Raw genomic sequence first — 20,197 nt, 5'->3', positions numbered from 1 at the left:
TTTCTGCCCCATGCAGTAGTGTGAAAAGTGAGACTGTTCAGCTTAGCATTAAACGGCATTACTGATAGCAGAAACAGATGTATAGCTGTGCATACAGAGATGCTTCTGTTCCTTAAAAAGAACTTGCTACTAACTTTTCAAAAATAATTATAATTGCTAGATTGCCTGTTATACTGCTAGTTCTTCTCTTGCACAATTATGCTCAAAACATACTGTACTCTGCGGAACATCCTTAGCTTATGTAATTGCAGGAAGAGTGTTCATAGAAAATATTAAGTTAAATGCTATATACACACATCTTACAATAATAGGACTAGATTTAGATTACATTTGATATGTAAGCTTTAGCAATGCTCTGTTCACATTTCCAACGCAATAGACTTTAATGGAGTTGCACATGGTAAAGCTTACTAGTCAAATGTAATCTAGCCCATAGTGTTGTTCCCCATGTTTAAACAGTGCACTGGTATATTTTTTACTGCATTGCACTTTTGGTTGGTTGTGATATTACATTTGTTATTTATTGTTGTTATTATGAATATATTTTAATGTAATATTTTTATTTATAAACATGTTCTGTGAAATTTCTTCAAATTTTTACAACTTTGTAACAACAAGCAAATAAAACTGTTTTATTATTTCATAATATCTTTTGAGATACAGTTCTTCATAATTATAAAGAAGCTATCTTAAATCAGTCTGTATTGTGCTTGGGATACTGTCACATGACATTAAAAAAGTATCGGTAATTGGTATCGGCGAGTATTTCGAAAAAAGTATCGGTACTTGTACTCGGTCTAAAAAAAATAGTATCGGTGCAACCCTAATAGAATACAAAAGTATCCAATCACAAAAAATGTGTAACAGACCCAGACGAAAAACCCTGAGTCAGAACACAGAGTCAACATCACGACGACACAGAGGATACTGGCTAGCAGTAGAAACAACCAACAAAGGTACAGACTGCAAAAAGCAACCCCCAGGCTGAGGACACGCTATAAGCAACCTAAGTCGCCAGACCTACACAAAGGTCTCCAAAAGGTTGAACACAAAACCTCAATCAACGCCCCATGAGAAGGAGAGGTTACACCCAGAACCCAAAGGAGGTGTAATCCTAGTACCTCTGCCTCTAAGCCTAGGGAGCTAGCAACTATACCCACCTAGATCCTGAAATTGACAACGTCACTCAGAACCCACACCCAGCCGGACCATCTCGGGAAAACATCTGAATTACAGTACATTCACAAAGAACGTAAAAACGCTGTGGAACAGGAACACGGCCCTTCAAGTGTGACGAATAGTAGCATCGCCTCCGCCATGGACTTGAGAGAAGAAAGCAGGCAGCGGAGCGAAGTTCGACAACGTCGATTGCTTGAGGAGCTGTTAACATGAGTCGGGATGGTTTCACAGAAAGACTCTCCCTGCATCTCCGGACTCTAACTTTCATCCAAGCCCTTACTGAGAGACTGATAGGATTACTTAAAACTCCTGTCCCATGTCGAAGAGTACTACCCTCCATAAGAGACAAATTAAATTCTGACACTTCTCTGCCAACCTCCTGGGACGAAAGGCAAAGAATGGAGGATGAGGGGAGTGGGAGGAGTATTTAAGCGTTTGGCTGGGTGTCTTTGCCTCCTCCTGGTAGCCAGGTTTTTATTTCCCAAAAGTAATGAATGCAGCTGTGGACGCTTTCCATTTAAGAAGAAAATATATATCTATATGTATATATACAGGGAGTGCAGAATTATTAGGCAAGTTGTATTTTTGAGGATTCATTTTATTATTGAACAACAACCATGTTCTCAATGAACCCAAAAAACTGATTAATATCAAAGCTGAATAGTTTTGGAAGTAGTTTTTAGTTTGTTTTTAGTTTTAGCTATTTTAGGGGGATATCTGTGTGTGCAGGTGACTATTACTGTGCATAATTATTAGGCAACTTAACAAAAAACAAATATATACCCATTTCAATTATTTATTTTTACCAGTGAAACCAATATAACATCTCAACATTCACAAATATACATTTCTGACATTCAAAAACAAAACAAAAACAAATCAGTGACCAATATAGCCACCTTTTTTTGCAAGGACACTCAAAAGCCTGCCATCCATGGATTCTGTCAGTGTTTTGATCTGTTCACCATCAACATTGCGTGCAGCAGCAACCACAGCCTCCCAGACACTGTTCAGAGAGGTGTACTGTTTTCCCTCCTTGTAAATCTCACATTTGATGATGGACCACAGGTTCTCAATGGGGTTCAGATCAGGTGAACAAGGAGGCCATGTCATTAGATTTTCTTCTTTTATACCCTTTCTTGCCAGCCACGCTGTGGAGTACTTGGACGCGTGTGATGGAGCATTGTCCTGCATGAAAATCATGTTTTTCTTGAAGGATGCAGACTTCTTCCTGTACCACTGCTTGAAGAAGTTGTCTTCCAGAAACTGGCAGTAGGACTGGGAGTTGAGCTTGACTCCATCCTCAACCCGAAAAGGCCCCACAAGCACATCTTTGATGATACTAGCCCAAACCAGTACTCCACCTCCACCTTGCTGGCGTCTGAGTCGGACTGGAGCTCTCTGCCCTTTACCAATCCAGCCACGGGCCCATCCATCTGGCCCATCAAGACTCACTCTCATTTCATCAGTCCATAAAACCTTAGAAAAATCAGTCTTGAGATATTTCTTGGCCCAGTCTTGACGTTTCAGCTTGTGTGTCTTGTTCAGTGGTGGTCATCTTTCAGCCTTTCTTACCTTGGCCATGTCTCTGAGTATTGCACACCTTGTGCTTTTGGGCACTCCAGTGATGTTGCAGCTCTGAAATATGGCCAAACTGGTGGCAAGTGGCATCTTGGCAGCTGCACGCTTGACTTTTCTCAGTTCATGGGCAGTTATTTTGCGCCTTGGTTTTTCCACACGCTTCTTGCGACCCTGTTGACTATTTTGAATGAAATGCTTGATTGTTCGATGATCACGCTTCAGAAGCTTTGCAATTTTAAGAGTGCTGCATCCCTCTGCAAGATATCTCACTATTTTTGACTTTTCTGAGCCTGTCAAGTCCTTCTTTTGACCCATTTTGCCAAAGGAAAGGAAGTTGCCTAATAATTATGCACACCTGATATAGGGTGTTGATGTCATTAGACCACACCCCTTCTCATTACAGAGATGCACATCACCTAATATGCTTAATTGGTAGTAGGCTTTCAAGCCTATACAGCTTGGAGTAAGACAACATGCATAAAGAGGATGATGTGGTCAAAATACTCATTTGCCTAATAATTCTGCACTCACTGTATATATATATATATATATATATATATATATATATATATATATATATATATATATATATATATATATATATTAGGGTTGCACCGATACCGATACTAGTATCGGTATCGGTGCCGATACCAAGTATTTGCATGAGTACTTGTACTCATGCAAATGCACCGATACTTAAACCGATACCTGCACTTCCTACCCATACTCTATCTTGTGGAGATTTTTCAAACTGCATGTTCCCATTTCATTTTAAGCTGTAGTGGAGACTCAACTAAAAATGGTTCACTTCTGTTCTTCCAATACAAATTGCTGTTGTATTGTATTATTGTAAGAAAGATCACTGTACCTTGTTCAGACAAACCCCTGAAGTACTGGGTAGTTAATAAACTGAGGTTTCCAGCTCTGGCTAAAATGGCTCAAAAATAGCTTTCTGCCCCATGCAGTAGTGTGAAAAGTGAGACTGTTCAGCTTAGCATTAAACGACATTACTGATAGCAGAAACAGATGTATAGCTGTGCATACAGAGATGCTTCTGTTCCTTAAAAAGAACTTGCTACTAACTTTTCAAAAATAATTATAATTGCTAGATTGCCTGTTATACTGCTAGTTCTTCTCTTGCACAATTATGCTCAAAACATGTACTCTGCGGAACATCCTTAGCTTATGTAATTGCAGGAAGAGTGTTCATAGAAAATATTAAGTTAAATGCTATGAACACACATCTTACAATAATAGGACTAGATTTAGATTACATTTGATATGTAAGCTTTACCAATGCTCTGTTCACATTTCCAACGCAATAGACTTTAATGGAGTTGCACATGGTAAAGCTTACTAGTCAAATGTAATCTAGCCCATAGTGTTGTTCTCCATGTTTAAACAGTGCACTGGTATATTTTTTACTGCATTGCACTTTTGGTTGGTTGTGATATTACATTTGTTATTTATTGTTGTTATTATGAATATATTTTAATGTAATATTTTTATTTATAAACATGTTCTGTGAAATTTCTTCAAATTTTTACAACTTTGTGACAACAAGCAAATAAAACTGTTTTATTATTTCATAATATCTTTTGAGTTACAGTTCTTCATAATTATAAAGAAGCTATCTTAAATCAGTCTGTATTGTGCTTGGGACACTGTCACATGACATTAAAAAAGTATCGGTAATTGGTATCGGCGAGTATTTCGAAAAAAGTATCGGTACTTGTACTCGGTCTAAAAAAAATAGTATCGGTGCAACCCTAATATATATATATATATATATATATATATATATATATATATATATATATATATATATATATATATATATATATATATATATATATATAAATATATATATATATATATATATATATATATATATATATAGTGTATATATATATATATATATATATATATGTGTATATTGTGTATATACATGTATATATACTGTATAAAAATTATTTTAAAATAAAAAGGGCATTTTTTCTTTTTCTATTCACAAACACAATTAAAAAAATGATATTACATGTTTAAAGCTATTTGACCAGAAAGGGCTCAAAAGTGTATATATATATATGTGTATTTATGTATTTATGAGAATATATGTATGTATGGGTGCACATACATATTTATACCTTTAAACATATACACACACACATATATATATATATAATTTAGCGCGGTTGCAATATCCATTGAAAGTGTAAGCTGCGCTCAAGCGAAGTTGGCCTCGCTAACCGTTCTCTGGTTAAGGCGCTTTAACATGACTTGTAATATCAGTTGCAAACTCGTTATCTAAAAAAACGCTGCAAGTGACTTTCATTATGTGTTTTCTTCTTTTGCTGTAATTTAAATGATGGGCTTTGCAATTCCCCTGTGTTGCTATAAAGCAATGGGTGCCGCCATATTGAAAACTATTTCCCCCTTATCTAATCTCTTTTTGCTGAGGACAATTAGAATGTCTGTGTGTGATAAAGCAATGGCAAATGGACGTTAAAGGGACAGTAAACAACTTGAGAATTGACTATAAAATGTTTAGTTATACAGTATTTAATAAAACAACTTTGCAATGTATTCTCATTGTTTATTTTGTCCCCTTTTCATGTAATCTAACTCTGAATATTTAGCAATTTCTAATTCACAGAATTTAAATGACACCTGCTGACTTCTCAAGGCTAACTCTGTTGCATATCTGTTCAACATGATCTTAAGCTGAGAACAGCTGCAAAATCATCAACAATATACTAACATTCTGACCGTGGTTAGCCTTGTTGTCTGTGGACAAAATACGTTTTTTAATAAAAGTTCACAGGCAAAATTAGGTTGTATAAAGCTAGCACTAATATAATATGTGCAGAATTATATAACATTATTTTCTATGTTTACTGGCCCTTTAAGACTTGGCTGATATGTTATTTTATAACAGCACAACAGTGATGTCTTGTAATTAAACCCTGTTAAATAGTTACTTTAAAGGGACATGATACCCAAATGTTGAAACACTTGAGTGATGCAGCTGTAAAAAGCTGACTAGAAAATATCATCAAAATATTTTACCTCAAAATGTCCTCAGTAGAAGCCCTGGGACTTGCAATGGAAACATTGATCTGGTATGTGCAGCACAATCACGTTAGTTCCCTCTTTCAGGAAGTTTAACACAAAATCTCACAGGATTTCAGTGAAATCTCATGAGATCACAGTAAAGCAAAGTGTGACTTCAGCACTAATAAAGCAGTTATCAGTAGCTGAAGAATAACTGTTCACAGAACAATTGCTATTGTGAGCTGAAGAAAGTTTGAGGTAAGCTTTTTACAGTTATGCAACATCACTTTCAAACATTTTCAGCATATGGGTATTGTGTCCCTTTAACATTGTTATTATTCCACACAGCAATGGTTTATCCCTTTAAGGACACAGCTTTCAGTTTGCTCAATTGTTTTATGACGGAAAAATTCTGTCATATGTCCTTAAGAGGTTATACAAGGGAAAGTTACATGACAGAACTCATTACTTAAAGGGACAGTAAACCTAGCTTTTTTCTTTAAATATTTCTAAATGTAAATATAACGATCTAGCTTTATATCACCTTTGCAAACATTGTAGAAAATATCATCAAAATATTTTACCTCAAAATGTCCTCAGTAGAAGCCCTGGGACTTGCAATGGAAACATTGATCTGGTATGTGCAGCACAATCACGTTAGTTCCCTCTTTCAGGAAGTTTAACACAAAATCTCACAGGATTTCAGTGAAATCTCATGAGATCACAGTAAAGCAAAGTGTGACTTCAGCACTAATAAAGCAGTTATCAGTAGCTGAAGAATAACTGTTCACAGAACAATTGCTATTGTGAGCTGAAGAAAGTTTGAGGTAAGCTTTTTACAGTTATGCAACATCACTTTCAAACATTTTCAGCATATGGGTATTGTGTCCCTTTAACATTGTTATTATTCCACACAGCAATGGTTTATCCCTTTAAGGACACAGCTTTCAGTTTGCTCAATTGTTTTATGACGGAAAAATTCTGTCATATGTCCTTAAGAGGTTATACAAGGGAAAGTTACATGACAGAACTCATTACTTAAAGGGACAGTAAACCTAGCTTTTTTCTTTAAATATTTCTAAATGTAAATATAACGATCTAGCTTTATATCACCTTTGCAAACATTGTAGATCATTATTAAAATCTTAATGAAACTCACTTTCATGTTCTGAACTCTGGCCACCCAATGCCGGTAATGTATTTTTTTTAAGCTGCATCTTCCTAACCTATCCCCTATGAGTCGACCGCGCAGCTCCTTGAGTGCCAAGGGTGCGCGTTCCTTGATAGACAGAGCTTTTTGGAGACATACTGGGCATGCGCAATATCAAGCTCCACAGGAACTCCAGCATTACGCTCTAGTGCAGGTAATGTACATGCACCGTTTGAATTTACAATGTTATTCACTTGCCTGGAAAAAGACTGTGAATCGGCTCGATGGGCGACGAGATTGCATTTATATAATGAACGTTTTGGGTAATTTGAAATATATATAACTTTATTTTTTACAAATGTGATTGAAACTATTTTTATCTGTTTGTGCTCATAAGATTTCAGTCTAACTATATGTGAGCAGTAACAAACCTTCATTTACTGACATTTTAATATAAACTAAAACTTTACACTCATTTCAACAATATTTAAACAACTAATATAAAGTTATATTAAACAAAACCAAAGTATGCTTTGATTACATCATTATATTTAGCATTTATTTAGTGTAACTCTATCAAATTGTTTTTTTTTTCCACTGCCAATAGAAAGTGCATCTTGCAGGCTGTAAAACCCCAACACTGTAACAAACTGCAAACTGATTGCTTGATGCCCAAGCTAATGTATATCTGTCCCTAACAGCAAAAGAGATAAGATAGACATACTTATGAAGCCGGAATTTGACATTGTACAAGCTAAAGCTTGCCAAGCTCCACCCTTTCCCTTGTGCAACTGATTGCATTAGAGAAGGACTTGTCAGACATCCTGGAACAAAAGCTTGTTAAGCTCCACCCCCTTTCCTTGTCCAATTGATTGCATTAGAGAAGGGGCTGCCAGTCATCCTGAACCAAAAGCTTGTGAAGCCCCGGTCCCTTCACTTGTACAATGAATTACATGAGAGCAAGGGTTGTCAGTCATCCTGGACCAAAAGCTTGTGAAGCCCCACCCCTTCCACAATTAATTATATAAAAGCAGGGGCTGTCAGTCACCCTGAACCAAAAGCTTGTGAAGCCCCGCCCTTTCCCTTGTGCAATTGATTACATGAGGGCAGGGCATGTTAGCCACCCTGGATCAAAAGCTTGTGAAGCCCCGCCTTTTCCCTTGTGCAATTAATTACATGAGGGCAGGGGTTGTCAGTTTTTACTGGTGATTACATTTTAAAGTTTGTAGGATTCTCATCCTGTTGTATGGCTCTTTAAATTTCAGTTGCAGATTCACATACGCAGCCTCCCAAACGGGGGCCTATGTGTAGTTAAAAATACTTTAATATCCCTCAATTCTTAGAATATTGATACTTATACAATCTGCTTATACAAGTCTGGTTTTACTTTACAAGCAAAAGTGATACAAATAATTTCCCTTCCTTACATTTTATGACATTTTCCTGTGTGAAAAGATTTATTTCTGGGTGTTTTTTTCACAACAAATAACAGCATAAGAGAGTGCAGCAGGAAAATGACCACATGTATGACAAGATACATTACAGGTATCCCAAACTGCGACCTTTGTATCTTCTGCCTTTCAGACACATAAACAATTCTGTCTTGTTATCCACTTTCCGTACACAAAGAAACAAATTGCCTCGGCAAGAATACAGAAGAAGGCTTCATTATATTTCAATAGAGTTTAATTATAATGTAACCCACCAGACTCAGAGGTCACAAACACTCTGCTAGCGGCAGGAGATATAATGAGATGTTGTCAGGGAGTCTGCACAGATCACATGGATATTGTAATATGCAGTAAGAGAAAAATCACTCTATAATGCTTCTGCTGGAGAGTCTTTTAAACCACCTAGATGAGTAGAGTCCTCTACAAAAACGTAAGAATAGTAATGAGGTGTCCAGTAAAGGAACAGGTTTTAGCTGTAAGTTACAACCTATTTGCCCCTGCTTGTGCACTGCTGCAGTGTAGGTCACTGGTTACAAAGTCACCTCTCAACCAGCTCACCAGACTGAGCTTGATCTGCTCACAATCATTGTGATCCCGCTTCTGGATTTCCTGTTGACAATTGTCTCTAAAGGTCCCTGTTGTAACTCACAGTTACTAGTTTTGCATAAGGATGTTACTGTAGCCAAATGTATTTCATTACATTCTCTTTATTCCTTTACACAACTCCAAGGGCATTTTATACGTTTTTTTATCTCATATATACATACTCCAGAGAGTGTATATGTGCCTTAGTTTGGTGTAACCTATAGGTCATTACATATAATATTGCAGCCTATAGGTGACTAGTCTCTACATATGCTAGAGCAGCCTATAGGTGCTTTTGTCTGGTCTATAGATATATCATGGTGCAACCAATAAGTGCCTCTGTCTAGTCTCTACATATGCTAGAGCAGCCTATATGTGTCTTTGTTCTGTACATGGCCAGGTGCCGCATATAGGTGTCTTTTGTCTATACATGGTCAGATGCAACCTATAGTTGTCTTTGGTCTATACATGGTCAGATGCAGCCTATAGTTGTCTTTGGTCTATACATGGTCAGATACAGCCATTGTGTGTCCTTGGTCTATACATGGCCAGATACAGCCTTTATGTGTCCTTGGTCTATACATAGCCAGATGCAGCTTATAGGTGTCTTTGGTCTATACATGGCCAGATGCAGCCTATAGATGTCCTTTGTCTATACATGGACAGATGCAGCATATAGGTGTCTTTGGTCTATACATGGCCAGATGCAGCATATAGGTGTCTTTGGTCTATACATGGCCAGATGCAGCATATAGGTGTATTTGGTCTATACATGGCCAGATGCAGCCTATAGGTGTTTTTGGTCTTTATATGGCCAGATTCTGCCTATAGGTGTCTTTGGTCTATACATGGTCAGATGCAGCCTATAGTTGTCTTTGCTCTATACATGGTCAGATGCAGCCTATAGTTGTCTTTGGTCTATACATGGCCAGATACAGCCTTTATGTGTCCTTGGTCTATACATGGCCAGATACAGCCTTTATGTGTCCTTAGTCTATACATAGCCAGATGCAGCTTATAGGTGTCTTTGGTCTATACATGGCCAGATGCATCCTATAGATGTCCTTTGTCTATACATGGACATATGCAGCATATAGGTGTCTTTTGTCTATACATGGCAAGATGCAGCATATAGGTGTCTTTGGTCTATACATGGCCAGATGCAGCCTATAGGTTTCTTTGGTCTTTATATAGCCAGATTCAGCCTATAGGTGTCTTTGGTCTATACATATACAGCCTATATATATATGTATTTGGTCTATACATGGCTAGATGCAGCCTATAGGTGTCTTTGGTCTATACATGGCCATATACAGCCTATATATATGTGACCTTGGTCTATACATGGCCAGCTGCAGCTTATAGGTGTCTTTGGTCTATAAATGGCTTGATACAGCCTTTATATATGTGTTTGGTCTATAGAACCCGGTGCAGCCTATAGGTGTATTTGGTTTATACATGGCCAGATGCATCCTATGGGGCCGATTTATCAAGGGTCGAATGGCTCCTGATGCCCCTGTTTCTGCACAAGCCTTCAGGCTCGCCGGAAACAGCAGTTATGAAGCAGGGGTCTTAAGACCGCTGCTCCATAACTGGTCCACTGCCTCTGAGGCTTCGGTCTGCAATCCGCCCGATCCTATATGATCGGGTTGATTGACACCCCCTGCTAGCGGCCGCAAATCTGCAGAGGGCGGCATTGCACAAGCAGTTCACTAGAACTGCTTGTGCAATGTTAAATGCCAACAGCATATGCTGTCGGCATTCAGCGATGTCTGTCAGACATAATACGCTACAGCATATCATGTCGGACAGACAATGATAAATCGGCCCCTCTAGGTGTTTTGTGTCTAGTCATGCAGATTTGTGTCTATTCAGATACAGCCTATTGGTGTCTTTTGTGTATTCTGTGTTTGATGTCTTTATATTTGTCTATACATATCAGATGCAGCCTATAGGTGTCTTTGGTCTGTACTCGCCGGAAACAGCAGTTTTGTGTCTAGTCATGCAGATTTGTGTCTATTCAGATACAGCCTATTGGTGACAAGTCTCTACATATGCTAGAGCAGCCTATAGGTGCTTTTGTCTGGTCTATACAGGGAGTGCAGAATTATTAGGCAAATTAGTATTTTGACCACATCATCCTCTTTATGCATGTTGTCTTACTCCAAGCTGTATAGGCTCGAAAGCCTACTACCAATTAAGCATATTAGGTGATGTGCATCTCTGTAATGAGAAGGGGTGTGGTCTAATGACATCAACACCCTATATCAGGTGTGCATAATTATTAGGCAACTTCCTTTCCTTTGGCAAAATGGGTCAAAAGAAGGACTTGACAGGCTCAGAAAAGTCAAAAATAGTGAGATATCTTGCAGAGGGATGCAGCACTCTTAAAATTGCAAAGCTTCTGAAGCGTGATCATCGAACAATCAAGCGTTTCATTCAAAATAGTCAACAGGGTCGCAAGAAGCGTGTGGAAAAACCAAGGCGCAAAATAACTGCCCATGAACTGAGAAAAGTCAAGCGTGCAGCTGCCAAGATGCCACTTGCCACCAGTTTGGCCATATTTCAGAGCTGCAACATCACTGGAGAGCCCAAAAGCACAAGGTGTGCAATACTCAGAGACATGGCCAAGGTAAGAAAGGCTGAAAGACGACCACCACTGAACAAGACACACAAGCTGAAACGTCAAGACTGGGCCAAGAAATATCTCAAGACTGATTTTTCTAAGGTTTTATGGACTGATGAAATGAGTCTTGATGGGCCAGATGGATGGGCCCGTGGCTGGATTGGTAAAGGGCAGAGAGCTCCAGTCCGACTCAGACGCCAGCAAGGTGGAGGTGGAGTACTGGTTTGGGCTGGTATCATCAAAGATGAGCTTGTGGGGCCTTTTCGGGTTGAGGATGGAGTCAAGCTCAACTCCCAGTCCTACTGCCAGTTTCTGGAAGACACCTTCTTCAAGCAGTGGTACAGGAAGAAGTCTGCATCCTTCAAGAAAAACATGATTTTCATGCAGGACAATGCTCCATCACACGCGTCCAAGTACTCCACAGCGTGGCTGGCAAGAAAGGGTATAAAAGAAGAAAATCTAATGACATGGCCTCCTTGTTCACCTGATCTGAACCCCATTGAGAACCTGTGGTCCATCATCAAATGTGAGATTTACAAGGAGGGAAAACAGTACACCTCTCTGAACAGTGTCTGGGAGGCTGTGGTTGCTGCTGCACGCAATGTTGATGGTGAACAGATCAAAACACTGACAGAATCCATGGATGGCAGGCTTTTGAGTGTCCTTGCAAAGAAAGGTGGCTATATTGGTCACTGATTTGTTTTTGTTTTGTTTTTGAATGTCAGAAATGTATATTTGTGAATGTTGAGATGTTATATTGGTTTCACCTGGTACTGGTTTCAAAAATAAATAATTGAAATGGGTATATATTTGTTTTTTGTTAAGTTGCCTAATAATTATGCACAGTAATAGTCACCTGCACACACAGATATCCCCCTAAAATAGCTATAACTAAAAACAAACTAAAAACTACTTCCAAAACTATTCAGCTTTGATATTAATGAGCTTTTTGGGTTCATTGAGAACATGGTTGTTGTTCAATAATAAAATTAATCCTCAAAAATACAACTTGCCTAATAATTCTGCACTTCCTGTAGATATATCATGGTGCAACCAATAAGTGCCTCTGTCTAGTCTCTACATATGCTAGAGCAGCCTATATGTGTCTTTGTTCTGTACATGGCCAGGTGCAGCATATAGTTGTCTTTTGTCTATACATGGTCAGATGCAGCCTATAGTTGTCTTTTGTCTATACATGGTCAGATGCAGCCTATAGTTGTCTTTGGTCTATACATGGCCAGATACAGCCTTTATGTGTCCTTGGTCTATACATGGCCAGATACAGCCTTTATGTGTCCTTAGTCTATACATAGCCAGATGCAGCTTATAGCTGTCTTTGGTCTATACTTGGCCAGATGCAGCCTATAGATGTCCTTTGTCTATATATGGCCAGATGCAGCATATAGGTGTCTTTGGTCTATACATGGCCAGATTCAGCCTATAGCTGTCTTTGGTCTATACATGGCCAGATACAGCCTTTATGTGTCCTTAGTCTATACATAGCCAGATGCAGCTTATAGCTGTCTTTGGTCTATACTTGGCCAGATGCAGCCTATAGATGTCCTTTGTCTATATATGGCCAGATTCAGCATATAGGTGTCTTTGGTCTATACATGGCCAGATTCAGCCTATAGCTGTCTTTGGTCTATACATGGCCAGATTCAGACTATAGCTGTCTTTGGTCTATACATGGCCAGATGCAGCCTATAGGTGTTTTTGGTCTATACATGGCCATATACAGCCTATATATATATATATATATATATATATATATATATATATATATATATATGTGTCCTTGGTCTATACATGGCCAGCTGCAGCTTATAGGTATCTTTGGTCTATAAATGGCTTGATACAGCCTTTATATGTGTGTTTGGTCTATACAACCCGGTGCAGCCTATAGGTGTATTTGGTTTATACATGGCCAGATGCATCCTATGGGGCCGATTTATCAAGGGCCGAATGGCTCCTGATGCCCCTGTTTCTGTACAAGCCTTCAGGCTCACCGGAAACAGCAGTTATGAAGCAGGGGTCTTAAGACCGATGCTCCATAACTGGTCCGCTGCCTCTGAGGCTTCGGTCTGCAATCCGCCCGATCCCATATGATCGGGTTGATTGACACCACCTGCTAGCGGCCGCAAATCTGCAGGGGGCGGCATTGCACAAGCAGTTCACTAGAACTGCTTGTGCAATGTTAAATACCAACAGCGTATGCTGTCGGCATTCAGCGATATCTGTCAGACATAATACGCTACAGCATTTCATGTCGGACAGACAATGATAAATCGGCCCCTCTAGGTGTTTTGTGTCTAGTCATGCAGATTTGTGCCTATTCAGATACAGCCTATTGGTGTCTTTTGTGTATTCTGTGTTTGATGTCTTTATATTTGTCTATACATATCTGATGTCAGATGCAGCCTATAGGTGTCTTTGGTCTGTACTCGCCGGAAACAGCAGTTATATTGTACTCGCCGGAAACAGCAGTTATATTGTACTCGCTGTAAGAAATTACTCTTAACTAACCAAAGGATCTTATGTTAAAAGCTGTCCATGTTGCAAAATTAATATATACATATATCAATAATGGGCCCTGTGCAAACGAATTATCTTCTCTACCCATATATGATCTTAACACTTGGTATACGTAAACTGGCTACCTCAGCATTGCTCCATGCCTGATGTTTAAAATAGAAGAACATATTAACCTCTTTATAACTGTAATAACTGTAATAACTGTAATAATACCATCTCTCTATAACTACATCTCTCTATAACTACAGTAATACTAAATTTATACACATTAAAATCTTACACTCGCCAGAAACAGAAGTTATGAAGCAGCGGTCTAAAGACCGCTGCTCCATAACTGATCTGCCAGCAATTAAATAAGTACATTAAATATTAATAGAAGTACTCGAGTTATTTTCACCAAAACACATCCTGAGAAAACTAATATCACCAAATGTCTATTTACTCACCTGTCTTTTGGGCTTCTGTAGTGATGTACTTGGGCTCCTCTGTCCATGGTGTGGCATGAGCTGCGACGCTCCAGTCGCTCCACGTGCCAATGTCATAGTCTCTTGCTGCCACCTGTATGATGTATTCCTTGCCAGCGTAAGCGTCTGTGATTGTGTGCGATGTACCATCTGAAAGCTCCACCTATAGAATTAAATAAAACCTGTTAGAGTATATCTCCTATGTGCAAAGAGAAATATTACAATTTCATTATGTCCCATACATGGTGTAAGTTATAATCATCCATTCTTATTTGGTATTTAAACTCGAAATGATGGACCAGTGGGATACAAGAAATCCCTTTTTTTCAGCACTGCAGAAGTTAGATACTTTAGTCGCCTCTCTAACCCAATAAATGTCAGTGAGGGCTGCAACGCATTGCTCAGTCAAGAGGTTAAATGAAACTGAAAGCGTTCTCATTAGTTTCAGTAAAGGTCTGAGCGGGAAGACCAGGAGGTGAGTAAAGCAGACTCCAACTATATAGAACCCTTTCTTTTAATACTGAAGTTACAAAGATCTGTAAACCACATAACAGTCATTAGTAACAAAACTCTAAATGAACCAAGTAGTTCAGAAAATAGTAACGAATTGGACAAATCTTATGAAGTGCAGTGCTGGTGTTTTGGGACGTGCACTATTGATTTTTACTGAGTGATCAAAAAAAAGAAAAAAAAAAGAGAAGCCCTTTGGCGGAAAATTAATGATGATAACAACCATTTCAGTTCCTGTCTCTTGGTGCCCGTAAGTGTTTTTTTGACCCATTTATGAAAGTTATCAATGGCGGTAGTTATATAGGAGTTACTGCACACATAATAATGAACAGTGTCATGCAGTGACCTGCAGCACCTGGTGCTTCTTTTATGGTATAAACAGCGAGGGCTATGTGATGGTTGTCCTCGTATTTCCATTTAACGACATGTGGGAAAGTCGCCAAGCAGCTGATGGAATGCGCAAAAAAATATGGTGCAGAAAATTCATTTAACATGTAACTCATATTTGGTGCACCCTGATACAATAATGCTGCAAATGTCTAACCCAATATGGCAATTAATGAATCCACGGGAAAGTGGCATTTGGAGCAATTTGTATGTTATGAAGGAAGAATTGCAGGAGTCAAATGTGCATCTGCGTTTGCTAAGTTGTACCTCTTTAGCAATGATAAACAAAAGTATTGCAAGAAGCTTCTATTAATGTCTGGAGAGCAGTGCTTTGTATTTTAAATACCAGGTTTATGTCCCACATACATTTTATACAGTAGCTAAGCAAGTGACCCGCTAACTAAAGTGTCACCCAATGCAAATCATCACTATTACTTTATATTTATTAAGATTAAACAATTTACACTCTGTACAGAGGTATAATGCATGATGGGGCCCATTTATCAAAGGGCTTGCGGACCTGATCCGACACTGCGGATCAGGTCCGCAAGACCTCGCTAAATGCGGAGAGCAATACGCTCTCCGCATTTAACATTGCACCAGCAGCTCACAAGAGCTGCTGGTGCAACGCCGCCCCCTGCTGACTCGCGGCCAATTGGCCGCCAGCAGGGAGCTGTCAATCAACCCGATCGTATTCGATCGGGTTGATTTCCGGCGATTCCTGTCCGCCTGCTCAGAGCAGGCGGACAGGGTTATGAAGCAGCGGTCTTTAGACCGCTGCTTCATAAGTTGTGTTTCTGGCGAGTCTGAAGACTCGCCAGCAACACGGTCCTTCAAGCTCCGTACGGAGCTTGATAAATGGGCCTGATAGAGGGCAAGTTTAAACAAACTGAGGTATTTCCATATTTGCTAGGAGGATGTTTCCATATAAAAACATATATTTTTCTTCTTCCGCTGAAGGAAGAAAAGGTGTTTACAGACAAGGTATTGTGCAAGAGAGGCAAATGAGAAACCATATTGTGATTTTTTTTTTTTCATTTGAAGGTACAGTGAATAAAGTAAATAAATATATAATTTTATATCAACAAACTTCAAGAGAGAAGTTTTGGTGACAAAAGATTTACAAACCAACATGCGCACTGATACACTACGCACAGAGAAGAATGAGTCACTTGCAGAACAGAGGAGACAAGTGTAAATGATGAGCAGTAGAGGACTTGTTTAGGGTGTCGAAATGATAGGTCACATAGTGGCCTCTCAGCTCTGGTTTGGACAACCCTGTGCAAGAGCAAGTCTGGTTGAAGCTTAAAAAGATGTGGGCGCTAAATGGTGATTGGTGGATACACATATATGCCTCTTTTCATTGGCTCACCAGATGTGTTTAGCTAGCTTCCAGTAGTGCATTGCTTCACTGGAGCTGACTTTAACTGTGTGTTTAACACATAACTACAAGCAATCAATAGTGTAATAATACAATTCCCTAACACATCAGAGCATTACAGTTTTGCACTTTTTACCACTTTAAGTTGTACTCAGTGTATAGAGGGGAGGTTGATGTTTAATGACAGTAGAAACATGAAGCAGTAACGTAGAGTTGAGTATTTTATATACGTTCTATAGCATGTTAGTAGTAAAGTTTGAATTGTTAGGGGAATCTGAAGAGGGAGAGCTGTATTTAGTAGCATGGAGAGGTTGAGTCAATTAGAAAAAATATACATTAAAGTGAATGTCAATTTTCCTAATTTAGCTTACTCCTAATCATTTGTTATTATATACTTAGTGAAACCTCCACATTTTTTTTAAATATTTGATTATATATATATATATTTTGAAAACAAACTTTCCTCCGTTCTGAAGCCCAACTCCTCCCATCCATTACTTCCTTTTTCTCATCAGTGACGTACAGAGTGGTCCCACCCGCTGTATACGTATTCTTCAAGTGCACTTCCATGAAGAGATTGAAATGCGCATGCGTTAAAAGCCGACCTAAAAAGTTTTGCACTGCAATTGTTATAATTATTTGCTATAATGCTATTGCCGATTAAGCCTAGTGCGCATACGTGACGTGTGAACGCGCGTCTGAGCTGAGTTTTACAATATCGGCTTCAACGCATACGCAGTAGGAGATTGTGACGTAGGAAAAAGGGGTAGGAACCCCGGGGGAGGGGGGGGGGGATTGACAAAATCATTTCTGAAAAACTGTCAATCACAGAGCAAAGATGGCAGGCAGAGGAACTGTATAAAAATCGAGCGAATATAAAGGTAATTACTTGCGACAATAGATTATAGCTAGAAAATTCATGAATTAAAGTCGTTATTTTTAAATGATCGATAATGTGGCGTTCACTGGGGTGCTTGACTTTACATTAAGTACATAAAAATCACAAATCTGTTTCCTTTTGTTTACCTGAGATATACTCTGTGTTTTGAGGGCATACAGATTGATCAATGCTCTTCACAAAAACATAACTTACGCTGCAGCAAAAGTTCTCTTTAAGTAAGTTTTACAAAGACTGATTAAAGTCACCCAGGACATCAAAAGCATGCAGCAGAAGGCCGCTCCAACGCGTGCAGATAATATAACAAATGATCAGCAGGGCCTATGTGCTTGTTATAAAGAGTTTTCAATAGAGTCTGTCAGAAGATCATCGAAAAGAGAGAGCTGCCAAGAGCGACCAGCCAACCAAATCCTATAATTGAGTTTAGGAGACGTTTTTATGTGGAGAGACAGGATTGAGGGATAGACTGAGATAGCAGGGAGGTTGGGTGTTGGATACTGAGAGGAGGCAGCTAGGCCCAGACATTTCCTCAAGCCCTCGGCACAGTGACACAGAACAGATGACGCTGGGTTATATCCGCAGCCGGACTCAGGTGCTGGGGACTGATACACAATAGCTGTCAGACGTTTGCACAGAGATCCCTCTGGTTTCATTCAAGCAAGTGACTGCTGCATTCAGCTGACAGCTCAGATACAAGCTTTTAGGATTAAAGTGCAGTTCTGTCCAGTAATGTTCCTTGGATACGAGCTTGATGAAGATGAAAGGTTTTCAGGTGAACATGTGCGGTATTTGTGTAACCAGATATGTTCATCTGGTTACTGTAAATCACAGACAATTTAATGCTGTTGCAATGACAAATAAATGCATTTTACACAGAGCAGAGAATCCTGGGAAACAAATATTACAGTAGCCAGTGATGGTCACTATTTCACCATGGACACAATTTTGACTGAACTTCAATGTCAAAGTCAGTTATGGTGATGAAGGTCCCATTAATACACTGGATATCAAAGAGCTTTGCAACACATTGCTTTGAAGTGCATTGCAGACTTTTTTGGCAATCAAGGGGTTAACCCTACCCCAGCCCTGTCCCTAACTATCGGCTAGATTTAGAGTTTGGCGGCCAAAGGGGTGCGTTAGCTACGCGTGCTTTTTTTCCCCCGCACCTTTTAAATACTGCTGGTATTTAGAGTTCACAGAATGGCTGGGTTTTCAGTGCGTTAGGCTCCAAAAACGGAGCGTAGAGCATAATTTAACGCCACTGCAAATCTAAATTCCAGCGGTGCTTACGGATGCGGCCAGCTTCAAAAACGTGCTCGTGCACGATTCCCCCATAGAAAACAATTGGGCCATTTGAGCTGAAAAAAAACCTAACACCTGCAAAAAAGCAGCGTTCAGCTCCTAACGCAGCCCCATTGTTTTCTATAGGGAAACACTTCCTAAGTCTGCACCTAACACCCTAACATGAACCCCGAGTCTAAACACCCCTAACCTTACACTTATTAACCCCTAATCTGCCGCCCCCGCTATCGCTGACCCCGGCATATTTTTTTTAACCCCTAATCTGCCGCTCCGTAAACCGCGGCTGCCTACATTATCCCTGTGTACCCCTAATCTGCTGCCCCTAACACCGCCGACCCCTATATTATATTTATTAACCCCTAATCTGCCCCCCACAACGTCGCCTCCACCTGCCTACACTTATTAACCCCTAATCTGCCGAGCGGACCGCACCGCTACTATAATAAAGTTATTAACCCCTAATCCGCCTCACTCCCGCCTCAATAACCCTATAATAAATAGTATTAACCCCTAATCTGCCCTCTGTAACATCGCCGACACCTAACTTCAATTATTAACCCCTAATCTGCCGACCGAATCTCGCCACTACTGTAATAAATGGATTAACCCCTAAAGCTAAGTCTAACCCTAACACTAACACCCCCCTAAGTTAAATATATTAAATAAATTATTCCTATTTAAAGCTAAATACTTACCTGTAAAATAAACCCTAATATAGCTACAATATAAATTATAATTATATTGTAGCTATTTTAGGATTAATATTTATTTTACAGGCAACTTTGTATTTATTTTAACCAGGTACAATAGCTATTAAATAGTTAATAACTATTTAATAGCTAAAATAGTTAAAATAATTACAAAATTACCTGTAAAATAAATCCTAACCTAAGTTACAATTAAACCTAACACTACACTATCAATAAATTAATTAAATAAAATACCTACAATTATCTACAATTAAACCTAACACTACACTATCAATAAATTAATTAAATAAAATACCTACAAATAAATACAATTAAATAAACTAACTAAAGTACAAAAAATAAAAAAGAACTAAGTTACAAAAAATAAAAAAATATTTACAAACA

The 20,197-nt window shown here is 39.0% G+C and overlaps 1 protein-coding gene across 3 annotated transcripts in view; it reads right to left on the bottom strand.

Moving 5' to 3' along the window:
* The window catches only part of CNTFR (ciliary neurotrophic factor receptor), a 1,195,985-nt gene that overhangs the window by 19,964 nt on the left and 1,155,824 nt on the right, over window positions 1-20,197 (bottom strand). For all 3 annotated transcript variants that reach the window (XM_053700981.1, XM_053700983.1, XM_053700982.1), the window contains exon 10: window positions 14,608-14,788. In XM_053700981.1, the coding sequence (XP_053556956.1) occupies window positions 14,608-14,788 (181 nt within the window). The remainder of the gene's footprint in view (window positions 1-14,607; window positions 14,789-20,197) is intronic.

Source organism: Bombina bombina, chromosome 2 (assembly GCF_027579735.1).
Source record: "Bombina bombina isolate aBomBom1 chromosome 2, aBomBom1.pri, whole genome shotgun sequence".
In the NCBI taxonomy this organism is placed as follows: domain Eukaryota; kingdom Metazoa; phylum Chordata; class Amphibia; order Anura; family Bombinatoridae; genus Bombina; species Bombina bombina.
Note: the sequence above shows the minus strand (reverse complement) of the source record. Positions and strands in the feature narration are given on the sequence as shown.